The sequence below is a fragment of the Buteo buteo genome, chromosome 23, assembly GCF_964188355.1.
Source record: "Buteo buteo chromosome 23, bButBut1.hap1.1, whole genome shotgun sequence".
NCBI lineage: Eukaryota > Metazoa > Chordata > Aves > Accipitriformes > Accipitridae > Buteo > Buteo buteo.
The window spans coordinates 21367421-21383519 of NC_134193.1; the positions used below are offsets into that span (position 1 = coordinate 21367421).

At 44.4% G+C, this 16099-nt stretch overlaps 1 protein-coding gene across 7 annotated transcripts in view; it reads left to right on the forward strand.

Moving 5' to 3' along the window:
• DAB2IP (DAB2 interacting protein) overlaps positions 1–16099 on the forward strand; it is a 165863-nt gene that overhangs the window by 57463 nt on the left and 92301 nt on the right. Inside the window, exons 1-2 of one of the 7 annotated variants that reach the window (XM_075056075.1) lie at positions 7580–7793; positions 10635–10829. The exons of 5 other annotated variants lie outside the window; for them this stretch is intronic. Coding sequence is in view for 1 of the 2 variants with exons in the window: in XM_075056070.1 (XP_074912171.1) it covers positions 7654–7793 (140 nt within the window). In the remaining variant the exon portion in view is untranslated. Of the gene's footprint in view, positions 1–7579; positions 7794–10634; positions 10830–16099 lie in introns of those variants that run through there. One more of the 7 variants, XM_075056070.1, reaches the window with a different exon arrangement.

The following is a 16099-nucleotide window of genomic DNA, read 5'->3' on the forward strand; positions in this document are numbered from 1 at the left end:
TTGCTGCTTCCCAAGACAGTTGGCAGCTTCCGTGATATGTATTCATAAAGCAATTCCAGGTCCTTGAATGAAACCTGCAAGAAAAGGGCAAAGAATTATTTGTCTTTTCTTCATTATCATGGCCCTCTTGTACCTGTTCTGACATGCACTTGAGAGAAGTTTTCTTACTTGATGCCTTTATACCTAAAGCTCTCTCTTTGTATAAACCAAGGCAGGGTGTCTTGCCCTCCTTAGATAAAGTCAGTCATGTTGAGGCTATCACTCACTTTATTAGCCTTAGTTCTGGCTCTCTCCACACAACAGGCAGAGCCTCCATGTACCCCTGAGTTTGGGCAAACGTTTCGATAGCAGGGGAGTGAGAAAACACAATGACAAGAGCATGTCAGAGTGATGGCCCAAGGAGCCCAGTGCCTGGTGCCAGTTCGCAGTTGGCTTATTCCGTGACTCGAGATCTTGGTTATCTCTTCTGAATGTCACAAAAAGTTCCACTGTCTTAAAAAATAATAATCCTGTTTGAGTCATGCGAAGTTTTTGTTCTCAATTACATCTGGTGTCAATGAGTTCCACAGACACAGTGAGATGTATGGTACATAATTTAGATCACTAACATTTTTTAATCTATTGGTAGTTATCTTTCATCTTTATTATCTATTTCTTGGCCATTTTACTAAAAGGCAGTAAATAGAAACAGACGGTTTATTTCTTGTTATACCATGCATTATTTGCTGATAATTTGCTAAGGGGACATTTGTCATGTTGCCTCTCCTTGTCTTTTCCAGCCAAAGAGACTCCTCTTAGACTGCTTTCCATGGTTTATATCGCTTCTTGAGGCTTTCCCTAATAAAAGTATTGCACATGTACATTAGCGTACCGTTGGAAGAAACACCTTTTCTACACCTGTTTTTTTTGAGAGCACTGGCATATATGTCCTGTGCATCTGTAAGATAAGTGTCTTAGGGCTGGCTTGCTGCTGGAAGACTTTTCAGCAGGCAGCGTCACTGAATGAGGAGTACAAGGATACCTGGTTCGAGCAACGTGTGCGACAGCACAAAGACTGAAGTGTCGGCACCTTTTCCCTCTCCAGGGTGGTCAGGCCGTTAGCGTGAATGCTGCTGATGGCTGAGAGCAAGAGCGTCGGGGACCTTAGTGCCGCAGCCGTAAGAGCCCAGTGTCAGGTGCCACAGCTCGGTGGTCTTCCAGACCCCTTGAAGTGGGGTGACCCAGGCAAACCCCAGACCTCCAGCAGACGGACAATGCGCTGCGTCGGAGCACGGTGCTCCTGGTTAGCACCCAGGAGGGTGCAGGCTGTCTCCCTCCCGCTTCGTTCCCACCTCTTCATGTGGGAGCACCCGTCCAGGGCAGAGCTTTCCGAGGGGACCCTCCGGTAGGAAGAGCAGCAGCAGCAGGGGCAGAGGCTCCAGAGCTCCCATGGGGACAGAAGAGGCTCCACAGCTCCCACGGGGACAGAAGAGGCTTCAGGGCTCCCATGGAGACAGAAGAGGCTCCAGAGCTCCCATGGGGACAGAAGAGGCTCCAGAGCTCCCATGGGGACAGAAGAGGCTCCAGGGCTCCCATGGGGACAGAAGAGGCTCCAGGGCTCCCGTGCCACCGGGCGCTTTCCTCAGCCCAGGCACAACACAACCTGCTGCCTTCAATCCACCTTCTCTTTCCATCTCTGAGACTCCTCATTCCTTCTTGTCTCAGGGGAATATATCCTTTTGTTAAAATGAAGTGATATAGAGTCAGCATTACACAGAGGAATGAGTTATAAAATAATGGGGCTAATAAGCATGTAAAATAACCTGACTGTACAAGAGTGCAGTCTATGGAACAGCAGCTGCAGCAAATATATTCAGGTTATCAGTGTGTGGCTATTTTGTGCTGAGAGGGCTTAGGTGTAATGAGAGTTACTGCATCACAGGAACTCTTGGCAATGAATAGTGACATTTTCCAATAACAACTTTTAGAAATGGAAAAAAATCCTCTGTATGAATGTAGCTCTGACTGACAGCTTGGGGATCTCCTCTCTCTACCCTCACAACAGGTATAGCATATGTGGTGATGGCAGCTTTTCCTACGCCTCCCAGGCAACGTGCCTCGATCTCCCGCCACAGAGACCTCCGCGAATGGTGGTCGGGCTGGTTTGTCCCCCCCTGCTCGTTCAGTCTACGCGTGTCCCAGGGAGACTGTCAGTTACCAGGAGTTGGGTCGGCGGCTCTTTGAGGATTAGGGACCTGCTGCCGAGAGTTGGACTCGGGTCACTAGGCTGGTTTCAGGCAACCAAATGGTAACTCTTAATTGCTTTAGTCCTACACCACGACCTGTGGTTTGAAGACTCATCAATAATTTCCTGGGCTAACTGTCCTGGCCTTGGTGTTCTGAAACTCAGGTTAGATTTTTTTTTTTTTTTTTTTTTTTATTAATTAAAATGCAAAACAGAACTTGACCTAAATAATTCCACCAACCCAATCATAAGTCTGAGGGTTTTGGAAGTATCAGACTCCATAAAACATTTAAGATAATTCCACAGTTCCTGATTTCACCCAGCCCATTATCCTAGCTTCCAAATCAGCTCGTGGCATTCTTGCTCCTGACTCCAATAAGTTACAGGCTAGGGCAATGTGTCAGTATTTTCAGAATAGGATGAGTTCTGTATCACCTGCATCTCTGGCATTTTTATTTTCTCCTATGTGATGTATTAAAATCACAGACCTTGTCACCAATAAGCTGAAAAAGCATCATTCAGCTCTGAGTAGTTTTTCTGGACACTTTTCTTCTTCTTACATTTTTTTTCTTTCTATAAATGTCAGTGCATAAAGAATGCAGGATTGAATTTGATTTGTGTTATTGGCATTTGGTGCATAAAGAATAACACTGTTTGGTATCAGTAAAATATATTGGAGAAATTGACTCCTTCTAACTGTGTTCATCCTTATGATCAAGTTAAACATAAATAGATCTTCAAAACCCATTGTATACCTCTATGGAGATTAGGGCAGGCCAACTGTTTGAAACAGTGATTAGTAAACTCTAATAAATATTGTGGACTGGCATTGCAGCTATTCCTGTAATCCGACCATTGTTTACAACTATTTGTAAACTTTAAAAATTATACTCATTTTGTCTCACCTGAAAAATCTACTGAGAATTCTTCATTATATTTTTGTTGAAAAACTGAGTGACTAATCACCTGACCAAAAAAAAAAAAAGTCAGATCCAGCAGTTCGTGAAGATTACGTGGGATGAGCTATTTTGTCCAGTGATTTTACCTAGCATTTGTATCAAAAAGTACACATTTTCTAATGTTTTATCTCAGTCAAATGTCTAGCTCTGTGTAGTTGTTTATTGTGCTGCTTCTGAGGTCACAGAGCTCCAATTTTTGTCTGCCATGGCATCCAATTCATAGCAACCTCGTCACAGACCTATTTTAAAGGTTCTACATGTCGCTCCGATGGTCAGCTTAAATTTGCATTAACTAGAAAGAGAACCAAGTATATTGATAGGAATTTTTGTCAGCAGTCACCCCTTCTCCTGGAGCTCATCTTTGCACTGCCCATTTCCATGATACAAGAGGTCACATTATTCCATGTCAGTAAGACTGCAGAAAAATCTAGCCTTCTTGTTATGGTCATAAGCTAAAGTCTGTTGCTGAGCTGTAACAAGCGGAGAGTCTGCTCAATGGTAAATTGTGAGATTGCATAATTATGGCTTACACAACACGCACATACACACGCAAACAAACCAGGGAATTAGTATGTAGGATGGATTAGGGAAGTCTGCATTGTACAGCTTTCGTCACAAATATTCCCCATGGAAGGAATTCCTGCTGCTTAATTTAGTAACGCAGATATCTGATTTTCAGTTTTCTGGAGAAGGTGGGAAGGAATGTGGCCGGTTTTGCTCAGAGCTTAGGGAATTTTTGCTGTTGCCACTCTCTCTAATGACTTGGAAAGGTGGTGACTTTCCCCGAGTCTGCAGAGTATCTTACATGTCTTGTCTGCATGCAAGGGAGTGGTTTTCCACAACAACAATTGGCAATTACGGCTCTTATTTTAAATAACATGAAAATAAAACAGACTGCTCCCACCCCAGACTCTGCAGATGGGCAGTGTTTTGAATCCCGCTTGAATAATCCCTGATACTAATTATAGAATTCGGGGAAGACGGCGGGGCTGCTGCGCTGCGTCTGACCGGGGACTGGGGCGGGAGTGCGCGAGGCTGTGCTGGGCGAGTGCTGTAGTCTTCCAGCACAAACTCAAATGCAGCAAATCAGAATAATTTCTCCATTGTGATTTCTGCTGTTCGCTTTGTCTCTGCTTTTCTTCCCCTTTGCTGCCCTTGCACTTCCAGTAAGGAAGCTTGTAATAGCAATGTAGTAAGCGCTTGAATGGCTGGAAAATCCTTTCATAGCAAAGAAGATGTGATTGTTACTTATTTATTTTATTTTTGGTTAATACAACTGGAATACAAATGGGGCTTCGATGCCTAAGGGCCTTGCATTCTTTGAGTAATTCCTTATGACATGTGTCAGGCTCTGTTTTATTCAGGTGGGTGGTATGATATTAAACAATAAAGCAAGCTTGCATTTCTCTGCAACTGTATTTATATGCACGCTCCCTGGCACAGAGGTGCTTATTAGTAGAATGTCATATCCACACTGGCTGTACCTAGCCTGAAACATTTTGCAAATACTGTGTGGGCCTTATGAGAAATCATCTTAAATCAGTCAGATAACCTAACGCCAGAGTGTCCTTTCTGCCTCATCCTTTGTCCAGGCAAAGATGAGGCTGCAAGAGACGTTCCTTAAGTAATGCTCTAGACGAAGCATTTGTGTCTGAATGGAATATCGATTTTCTAATTGCTGTACTGCTGTTAAATGAGTTGTTAGTGGGGAGTAGGGGGAAAGCAAACTCAAATGTGTGGCAAGCTAGCTTTGGTTTGTCTCTGCTAAACACACCCAGGGTGTTAATGTGCAAAATTCAACAAACGGAGTAAGGTGGAATTTTTTTTTTTTTGTATGATACAGACGTAGAGAGGGCAAATATGAGACTCACCAGTGGGACAGGCTTATTCGCTCACAAAGCACAAAGCAGCCTTTCGGCTTCAGATATTCATGCTGCAACTGGGGAGGAAAACAAATTGCAAAGTGGCGTCTTATGCAATAGTCCCCAGGAGGTGGGTCAGTCACTCTGAATCATCCCGCATGGTCAGACGCAGGCAGCGGAAAAGTATTTTTGTTTCCCTTGCTGCTCTACGAAAGCGGCCAGATGGACAGTCCCCAGTTCAGCCACGGAGGAACCCGGCAGCCGGGGCGGACCTGCCGGGGCGCAGCCCCGCGGGCTCGACCTCGCTCGCGGCCATTAGCCCCGCGGCTGAGGCGGCCGCAGCGCGGTGGTGGGTGAACACCCGTTCGTTAAAAGCGGGGCCCGGACCCTCCGGCTGGGTTCTCGCAGGCTGTGCAACAGCTGCTGGATGCGCCCGCCATCCTGTCTGCGGCCGAGGTCAGGTCTGCAGCGGTGACCTCGATCTCGTTCGTTCCATCTCCTCGTAACAGTCCCTAGAAGCAACCTGCTTGGGAGAGAAATGGACTTACCTGGCTTTTTGAAAGCCTCTCGTCAGGCACTTTGGAAAGTAAAATGCAGACTCTGAGGTGAAATCTTTATCGCAAAGAATCTTCTTGAGGCAATAGAAACAACTATCAGCTATGCCACATCTAGCCAATAAATAATATTTCTTAATACAGTTTCAGAAAATACAGCATATATTTATGTGTTCAAACACATCCTCTTACCAGAAAAATAGCTTCTTTATTTTTCTGAAGATTAAAATGCCAAATCAACTAATTACTTTTCTTTGAAAACCTCTACCACATAAAACACATACTCTCTCAGTGAACGAAATTGATTTATATTCAGCCATTAATTCTTTATAGCCCATAATTTGCAGAACAACAAAGCTAGTTGGAAAATGTGCCCTATTAAGGGACAAACGGCTTTCTGAATAAGACAGAAATATGTTGGCATGGAAGAGAAACGTGAGTGCAGCCGAGGCTGGGGTGGCACAGGGGCTGCGCTGGGGCACAGGCGCGGACTGGAGGAGCAGCCCTGGGAGAGCGTCCTGAGCTGCTGTACAAATTTCCATAAACGAAAAGGGGCATTGTCCTTGCTAAAGTAATGGCGAGAGCGAGGTACGTGTCCACGCAACTGGATCAGACGGTGCTATACATGTAGCAGTGAACACGTACAGCTCTGTGTTTTTTCCCAAACTGTTGGATGCTCTCTCGTGTTACTGCAGTTCAAGTCTATGTACATAATTTAATTAGGTGCCACGACCTTTTCTTTTGGGAGGCTTTTCCATTGGCTTAAGAATATTTGAAATTTCTCCTAATGTCTCATATTGGTCTTATTTGCATTACCCATGGAAGATTTTTTTTATTATTAGGAGAGTTTAGAAAACTAATAAAATTACATTAGGTTTCTTCCAGTATGTGCGTCATTGACTGGAACTGAGATCTTGATAATGAAATTGGAATTCGTCTGTTTCGGGGTAGTAATAAGACGATGATAGAATAAGCCGGGCATTAGGTACAAAACTGCTGGGTTTTGGCAAATAAACGAGATGTTATGAAAGATTGTGTCTGACAGCAGGATAGCTTGGGCTGCATGTACAGATTGGAGGTGGAATTGGAGGCTGGGGGGGTGTGGGAGGCCCCCCAGAGCGTGGGTGGCCGAGGGTGACGGCCGAGGGGAGTGGAGGCCGAGAGCGCGGCAGGCCCCGATGGCGCGGGGTGCCCCAGAGAGGGGAGGCCGAGGGCACGGGAGACCAGGCCGGTGGCGGCCGCCCTCAGGACAGCCTCGTGCGAGAGCTTTACGTGTGTGTGCCCCCCCGGGTGTGACGGCACACGGGGACGGGAGGGACCCCCAGCACCTGAGGGAGGGTCCGGGGTGGCTGCGGGTGTGGGGGCAGGATCGGGGCTTCCCGTAATAAATGTGAGCAATAAACACGTACGTTTGAACGATGTTTCTCTCTCACGTTGGGTTTTAGGTGAGATCGCAGGGTCTGCCTGCAAGGCTTCGTGCGGTGTGTGTCTTTATGGAAATCTTCTGTTTGTTCCCCGAAATGGAAGTCTGTCAGACACTGAATAAATGCAGGCAGAGCGAGCAGGGAGGTGTTACAGCACAGGAAACAGAAACATAGTCTTAAACAAATTAAAAGGATGGTAATTAACCAAATGAATTTCATCCTGGAGATAATCAGACGAATACATTTAGAAGGAAAATAATCCCAATTCTCAGAAAACAGTAATTAAAATATACTCATTTTTGGGAATCGTTAACAAGCTAGATTGGAGGCAGCACAGTAGAATAAAGCCATGATGGGTTCTCTTTGGGATGGCATCTGATGAGGCCCTGATGTGTGATCTAAACATAGCCCCTTGATAGGATCAGATTCAGAGTTTGGGAAACATCTCTGTCTGAATAAGTTCTGGAGAAGCTGAACAGAGCACAGAGCACAGCCCGTCCTGTTATCTAGGTCAGCTGAGAGATAACAGAGGATGAATTTCGTAACCATGTATTTAAAGGTGTCAACAGTGGGGAGGTGAAAGAATTGAGGGTGGATAATTGACAGATAAACGTGGGACAAGGAGGGAAGATGCAAGCATCCAGGCATCGGGAAATTACCTGCGTACGCCAGTGTGTCAGTCTGGAGCGGGCTGCCTGGAGAAGTAGTGAAAGCTCTCCTGTACTGACACGGTCCTTGAGGATGTGCTGGAGGAGTCAATCACCCAACAGGTCTCTTCTGCTTTCCATTAGCACCTGAGGATTCCAATCAGGGTCTGAGAGCAGGGAGATTTATGGGGGAAAGGGACCTCTGGGTGGAAGAGTGGGAGAATGTATTGGGGCATGTTGTTTGAACATCCTAGCCTGGGTGCAGTGTTTTGTTCTCTAGCAAATGTTAGCTAGGTGTGGTGGTCTTTGTTTTTTTCCTTTGGGTTCTCTTGTGCAAGCCTCGATGTTGCCTTTCATGGACAAAACTAGAGATGGGTCATGGCCACAAAATATTGGCTCGTGCCAATACATTGCAAGCTATAAAGTTTGAGGAAGTTTTAGGCTATCAAGCAGTTGGATAGAGCACAGAACTAGGAAAAAAAAAAAAAAAAAAAGTATTTCTTTCCCAGAGTAAAGTATTTGTTTCCCAGAGTAAAACCAGTTCTTTTCAGGCTTTAGTCCATGAAACAGTTACAGTGTCCAAGCCTCATTGGGAGACTTATCTCTTTTGGGTTCTTGATGAACAGATGCACCTTCTCTACCAAATATGGATAAATACTATTTTTCTAGAAAACACCCATCTGATCTGATCATAGCATATTGTGATTTGACATCTGTTTCCTCACACAATATTAATATTGACTAATTTATTATTGAAACTGCCAGTAGATGAATTGATGGATTGATGAGAAGGATAGTGTTTGGGTATTAATTTTATTTTCTTATCAAAATGCCTGCAGAGAGGACAGATCACGCTGGAATCTCTGGGAAACAGACCTTTCTAGGATTGTCCAGTCTTTACCTGCCCAGTAAACGGACAAAGGATGGAGAATGCCCTTGAAAGGAGCTCCATCCCCACAGGGTGCCTGGCATGGACACACCGAAGGGTGTCTCTAAAGGAAAGGCAATGTCTGCTGTACCCTGTCTCACTCAGAAGTACTCAGTCCCATGCAAATAGACTAGATTAAACAAGATGCTCCTAGGATTATTAATGAACCTGAGATCCTTAAATTGCGTAGTAGGAGGTTTCTGTTGGATTAAGCCTTCTGCACATCACAATGCTCTTATCTAGAATTTATCTGCATGCAATAAAATGAATAAAACCTGAATTAGAAAGAAAACATCAATAGAAATCACATAAATCAGCATGCAGATTTATAATCTCTAATAATTACTGTCTTTTCAAAGAGTTTATATTTTTTTTACCCTCACCCAAACTTCAAATGTTTCATTTTAAATTTTCATTCCTAGTCTTGCACCATCTAAATTTATGGCTTTGCCTAACAGTTTATCTGTTCAGGTGCTTTACTATAGCCTGTGTTCTTGCCTAACAACAGAGAATTATTGATTTTTATTTTTTTTTTAAGAAGCAAATGGCTATTCCCTTCATGTGACATTTGCTTGTAGGCTTGACAAGAACACAAGTTTAGGCAGTGCATGTACAGCGGGGTGGGTTGCCGGCCTCTAGAGCTTGGGCAGCAGCTTTGCATTGATTATTACACCAGCACTGGGCTGTGTCATACAACTCAGTGGCTGTTTTTAAAACCTCCGAGCCTTGCGCGTGCTGGAGACTCCTCGTGGCCTGGGTGTGTTGAAGTGGGACATTTTGTCTAGCGGGTAGCCTCCTATAGTATTCAGCATTCAAACCAGAGGTTTAATTTATTCATTAAGGCTCTCAAGAGAAAATTGTTCGCTAATGGAGTATCTGGGTGGTGATCCGAAGTGTGGTGCAGACAGAGGAACTGACTGTGGGGATTGAAGATGATACTGGACATAGGAAGTAAATAGTATGAGAGCTAGTTTGAAAAAGTGGGCTAGTAACTGACCCCACAGATACCACTAAGTAACAAAGCCCGTGCTTCCCATTCTTCATCCTTTCCTCCAAGCTATCAGTCAGTCAGAAGGCTGTAGAATACCAAACAGCTTAAAACATGTCAAGCTGAAAAGTAACATTTAATGAATAAGAATTCTGTGTTCCTGAAATAAATAAATAGCCCATTTTCCATCTGTATCTGCAGCACATTGCTCCTCGCAACCTCTTGTTATAGAAATACTTTTTTAGTCTGGCATGTTTTTCCTTTCCCCAGCTAATTATGTTCAGTTTCAAGTAGGTGCTCTGGATGAACAAGTGACTATCATTTAGGAAGTCAGAGTCAGGAGGGATGCAGAGTTTCGTGAAACCCGTTGTGACCTTGGAATGTAGTAGACTTTTTTTTTATTCTTTTTTTAAGTTTGACTTCTTCAAAGGAAGACCTTCAGCCCTTCTCAGATTGAGCTATCTCTATATTGCAGTCATTAAAGATTCAGTAGTACCTTTTAAGTCCATGTTAGGAAATTCAAATTTTTCAATTTAGTAAAGTTGTATCTCTTTTTCAAGTACTATACTGCTCATTTTTGAAGGTCTTCCAGGATTTCCAGTGGCTTCTTGCAGAGCAAGAGCCAGAATATGTTGTTTTAATCTAAAATCTCAGAGCAACAGGACTGCATGTATTCTGTGGTTGAACTGTCTACAAAGGCAAAAATGTCACGTAGACTAAGAAGGAGCCCCTCAGGTGACCAGTGTATTTCTGCTATGCTGCTGAAGTCCTTTTTGAGCATGGCTTGGTTACTTATGTCTTATTTATTTATTTCTGTATTTGGGATTGGACCAGAAGCAGAAGTCTCTTCTCTCCAAGGGCTCATAGCTTTTAAATGCTGAAGGTTGAACCTCCTAGCTGTGGTGAGCTAAACTGCAGTGTACTTTGAAATCTGCTTCAAGATCTGAACTTTGTTAAATAGCCCCTTCTCTATTTAATGTTAGAGGAGGAAAAGTCTAAGCCTCTGAGTGGATTCAAAGTCACACTTTAATTAATCATATTTTTACAGCACGCTGCCAGCAACTGTCAGGACGAAGGAGATGCCTCTAATCCAAATTCACAATAACAGAAAATAAATGCACTAGAAATATCCCCAGCCAATAAACAGACTCATCCTCTAAGAAAAAATATCCTTCCCGCAAACCAAACTCAGAAAAACTGATGCGAAGCCGATTTCATCCACTCGTAGTCCCAATCAAACAAGGTACGTTTGCTAAGCAGGAACGAGTGCCAGCAGCAGTGTGCTCCAGGGGCCTCATAGGAGCACAAGTGGAAATGTAGGTGGTGAAAAGGAAAACTCTTTGGCAAGGAAGTTGATTTCATTTTCAGCCTCCCCAAAGGATCCCTCCGAAGAGCAAAGGGTGGGGTAGGGAGCAGGAACAGGAACAGGATCTTGGAAAGATCTGACACATTTTGAAATCCCATCTCAGGCTACAGTAAACTAAAGAAATTAATTGACCATTATTTGTGCGGGGCTGAAAATAACCCTTTTGTTGCTGGTTGTGAGGCTGCAGATTTCTCAAGAATATTACTTTCTAAAAGAAGGAAAACGGCCGCAATGAAGTTCCAACTGAGGTTCTTGGAGAGAGGCAGGGCAGAACTGGCAGAGAAATGGTTGAAGCTGTGTTTGGGATGATGAATTTGAATCTTCCATAGTTTAAGAAGTGTTCAGGAAATGAAAAGCAACTCACTTTCCCTCACTGTGCTCTAGCTGGCTTGGCACACAAGGGAAAAATACTAACTTGGTAAAGGATGATGAAGACATTTTTCTCCAATCGACAGGGTGTGTTTGACTTGCCTGTATTTTGGGTTTGGATTTTTTTTCTTTTCTAGTTAATGTTCAAGCAGCTGTTTTGAGAATAGTTTATCACTTGTCTTTAAAAAAAGGAATTCCTCTTGCTGTTTATTTTCATTCTTTCCTTCTTTCTGATACTTGCCAGTCAGGGTAAGTATAAAGCAGCTGAGAAGGAGCGGGGGTTAGGAGAGAAATCTGTGGAAACAGCTGAATGCCTGTTATTCATTTACCCTTTAAGGTGTTAGTGGAATTACCTGGGATGCAGGGCTTCCCTATAGCTCAGGGTGGGATAAGCTGACTCAAGAGCAGCGCAGGTAGGGTGGTGGTCAAAACTTGCCCTCCAAGTCCTGCACTCATGGCAAGGTGGTTTAAATTAGTGTGGTGGAGAAGAGCTAGAGTATATGCCGTGGCTCTTAGAGATGTGGAGGGGTGGAGGGGAGAGAATGAGACATCTCTGGTCAGGCCAGGGTGCGAACACCAGTGAGGGAGGAGGGAGGACAGGCTGATCGAGGCAGTTTCTTCAGCACCAGTAGCTTTCCTGTGCCACCAGTTGGTGACACCACCCGCCTGTCTCACCCGCTGTTAGCAGTGGAGAGAAGAGGAACTTTGGGACGGACAATACTGTGTATTGAACAAAAGAGAAGAAGGAAAGGGAGGACTGACTCCTGGATCTAGCCAGGCCAGACTGCAGAGAGAGAGGAGAGAATTGGTTCATATGTTGACTGTGCGAAGAGGGACGTTACCATTGTCAGTGCTCGTAACTCTTCTGTGACTAAGCACAAGTTATCTCTCTCCAGGGCTTTCACCAGTGCTAAAACCCAATTAAACCATGTTAAAAGAAACCTCCCAAGAGCTGACAGAAAAAATATATTGACCTTCTCTGGCAAATGTTGGTGCTGTCATTGTAACGCCGTGCTTTTATGTCCGTTCTGCTGGGGTGCATGGTGCCACTGCCTGCAGGCAGCGGGGCCGGGGCTTTGCTGCCTGTTTTGCCCACCCGGAGGGAGCCAGCAGACGCTGCCTGTGCTTGCAGGTTCATCTGTTCTTTCTACCTGTCTCTGTGATGCTGCAAACCTGGTGTTCCCCAGAGCTTGTGCCGTTAGACTTTTCCTTCTGTGTCTGTGACTGCCACTGGCCTCTCAGTGTGCTCCAAAAAATCTGAGATATGTTTTTTCTCCTTTCTGAGTGGTTTCATTTATTATTTATTAGTGACATCCAGAGGACACACTAGTGATGGATTCTGTTATGATGACTGCAGTAAAACTCTGTGCTTATACTAAGTTACTGGGAAAATAATACATTCGTTAGACAGACTCTGGGGTTAACTCTGTGTAGTTTTGGTCTTCCTTGTTGTATGGGGATATATTTTTATTAACTTTAACGAAAAGTGGCTTGGCAGGGATTAAATTGGGAACAACACAAAAAACCAGGCATTTCTGAGCTCCCCTGGGGAAATCACAGTCGAGCTTGGTCACATACATCCCTTAGCCTTTCTCTGAGCCTGCAACACTGGGAGAAGGTTAACACTGACTGTGTGGCTCCTGTGGCTACCTGTCCTCATAGCTGGGGCCTGCAGCTTAACTCTTACCAGCCACTGTCTTGCATCCACCACAGAATCTGGCCCCACTGCCTGACATGACAAAGTGCTTTCGTCTTATTGCAGTCACCTTCACGCCACAGGGCTGCTCTCAGCCTACTCTTTGTGCATCCTGAGCGTTTAGCAAACTGGTGAAGGTGATGGGCTGACACAATAGAAGGCACAGGTCTGCTCAGAGAAAGCATATACTGACGTTTTCCCTTTGTACCCACTCGTGGCCTATTACTACTGCTACTGCTTTTGTACGTCAGTGTAGAAACTCGAAGTGTCCCTGATCCCTCCCAGCTGCTGAGCTCCTTTCCAGTAAACAGCTTCTGGTATTCCCAGGGTGATGGACAGTCCCCCTTCACGACAGCAAAGCAGCTGACCGCACAATACAGCCGGGAAACTCAAGCTACGTCCGTGCCTTTTGCAGTCTGTTCCTTTACCCTTCGAGTCAATGGGAGCTTTGTCATCGACTTCAGGAGTGTCAGGTTTGAAGCATTAATACCCCCGTGACCCAGGAGTACTGCCACGGCTTGGATGCAGCCAGGGGCCTTTGAAACTTTGATTTTGGGCATGTGTCTGGGAGATTAATCATAGTCACAATAGACACGGAGGTCTTTATGGACTGCTGCAAGCTGTGCTTCACCAAACTGAACATCCAGGTTGTTTGCAGTCTTCAAACGCTTTGTTTCAGACAGTTGCTCTCCTGCAATACTAGTCTTGGCTCGAGCAACAGGACAGTATCACTCGCACAGCCGCTGTGTGCCAGCACTCAGAACGGGTGACAGGGCAGCAGTGGTGGAGACTGGAAGGAATCGCGTGTGGGATGCTGGAGTTCATACAAGCAGGTACGAGGTAGGCTGGAAAGGCAGTGTGTGTTGTACCTGCTGGAACAGTTGTTCAGCTTTCCAGAACCTACCCCAATTCATGTCAATGCTAACAGCATCCCTCCTTTTCATAAAATCATATCTTATAACTTTGACATGCTTTGAGTTTTCACTAGTCAAAAGCCATGATTTTATTTCTTTCCTTCCTTCTATTTTTTCCCCTTTTTGTGTAATGAAAAAGTTGAAAAATGTCTTGAAATGAGGTCATTGAATAGGTAGACAGAAAAAGCCTCCTATATTTTCAATTAAAATATCAAAAGCAATTTTTTAAGATTTTTTTTCACCCAATTTTAGAGGTAAGCATCCTAATCTCTATGACATAGTGAAATATGCATAGAGATATTTTTAAACTTTTGGTTACTATTATTGCTGTTTCTTTAGTCTTTGCAGTGCTGTGGTAACAACAGTGTCAGCCTAAAAGCCTGCTACGCATTTTCTCACACAAAGAATAGTTTTCTTCTGTGAATGGTACATAAGTTATATTTAACCTAGAGAGAACAATACGCTGAAAGACAATACCGGTGACGTTCCCTGCTGAGAACATTTGTACAATGCAGCAAATGTTGAAGTAGTGGGGTCCTCCTGTGGGGCCAGGCTGTACCAGCCCCAAACCATGCCTGCCTCTGCGGCAGAGGTGAGACATTTCTCCTTTGGAGGCTGGAACTAGGTAGCGAACACACATCTCCAAAGCCTTTTGTGCCTGGGGTGCAGAAGTCTGGGCAGGGGAGAGGGGCAGCTGTTTCAAAGAAAGCGTTCATGGTATCTTTCCTGTGGCTGCCAGTGCTCCAGGCAGCAGGACTCTTGCCTCTTACCACAGAGAAAATGGTGTTTGATCTGATCCAGTTGCCCCTATTTACCTTTTCTTGTGAAGCACTAGTTTAATGAGTTCAGAAACATCTGTAAACTTTAAAATTTCAAGTGGAATTTGAAAACAGTGCCTTGAATTTCAGGTATATGGATACATGAGAAAGATCCATGTGACCTTTAGAGTATTTCCTTGTTTTTAAATTAAGTCTGACTTCTATAAAAGTAAAGATTTTTTTGAGTGTTCTATTTTGGGGATGAGAATAGTTTTAGGTTTTGGTTTTTTAAATCTTTTTAAGCTGTTTGCCGGTGTCAGTTATGGTTTTTAATTAGTCTCCTTGTCTGAGGACTTCTTTCCATCTGATTTTCAGTGCCAGCAGTGTCAGCTCCCATTAGAAATATGGACTCTGGCACGTCTCATGTTCACTTGAACAGCTTTAGCTTGCAGTATTGAGGAATGCAGTGTCTTGATGCTGGAAGGGACTGCTAGGAGCAGATGCTATTAAAACTGTTCCCTTTCTTGGTTTGCTCAGAGCAGATAAACTCACTCGTGTGCAGAGGGCTTGTGTGTGGCCACAGATCTGGTGAATCTGCCCAGTGGGAGCGAGGGGATGGGATGAAGGGGTCAGCAGTGGGTTTAAGTGGGCTTTGAGCCCTGCACGGGGCTCGTGCTGGGTCTCCGCACAGGCACAATTCTCATTCTCATGCCTTTCAAGGGATTTTCCTGCTTGTTTCCTCAGAGCTGCTGGAGCACATTCCCCACCATAGGTCAGAGTGTTCTTTATTGAGTTGTATGAAAAAGTTGGACAGGTAACAACAACAATTTGGCCAGGGTGCATTACACCAGGTTTTACTCAAGCTGCACTCTGCTATATCTACACCACTTTCCTGCTTAATTTTTTTTTTTTAGTTTTCTACAAGTAAGTTGTCTCCACTCCCAACCAGATGTAATTTTCGTTACACTTTTACCTGGGGCCAGAAAATGAAAACTTCCCATTCTTCCTAGGGTAAGTGAAACTTTGCAGTCCTTCACCATGGAAACCAAATTATTTAATAGTGTTTAACTTCCCTCAAAGTCCAGATGCTCTGTTTGCACATGATTTTGGGGGAAAGCTGCACGTTACGTCTCTATCCATTGTGGTCAAGGCAGAAAGGAAGCCGGTAGCACAGAGGGTGGCCAAACAGCCAGCAATATTGCTGTGCGTTAGGGGTTACCAAGGACTATATCACAGTCAACAGTATATATCATCAAGTTATTGATCCTACTTCTGTGCATAGAGCCTCCTCACAGCACACCAAGACAATCTTATCATGCCTACAGTAAGATGAACAACAGGGAAATCCTCCCCAATAGTGCCTTTGATCATTAGTTTCTTTGGGATCTCCAATGTCATTTTAGCTAAGCC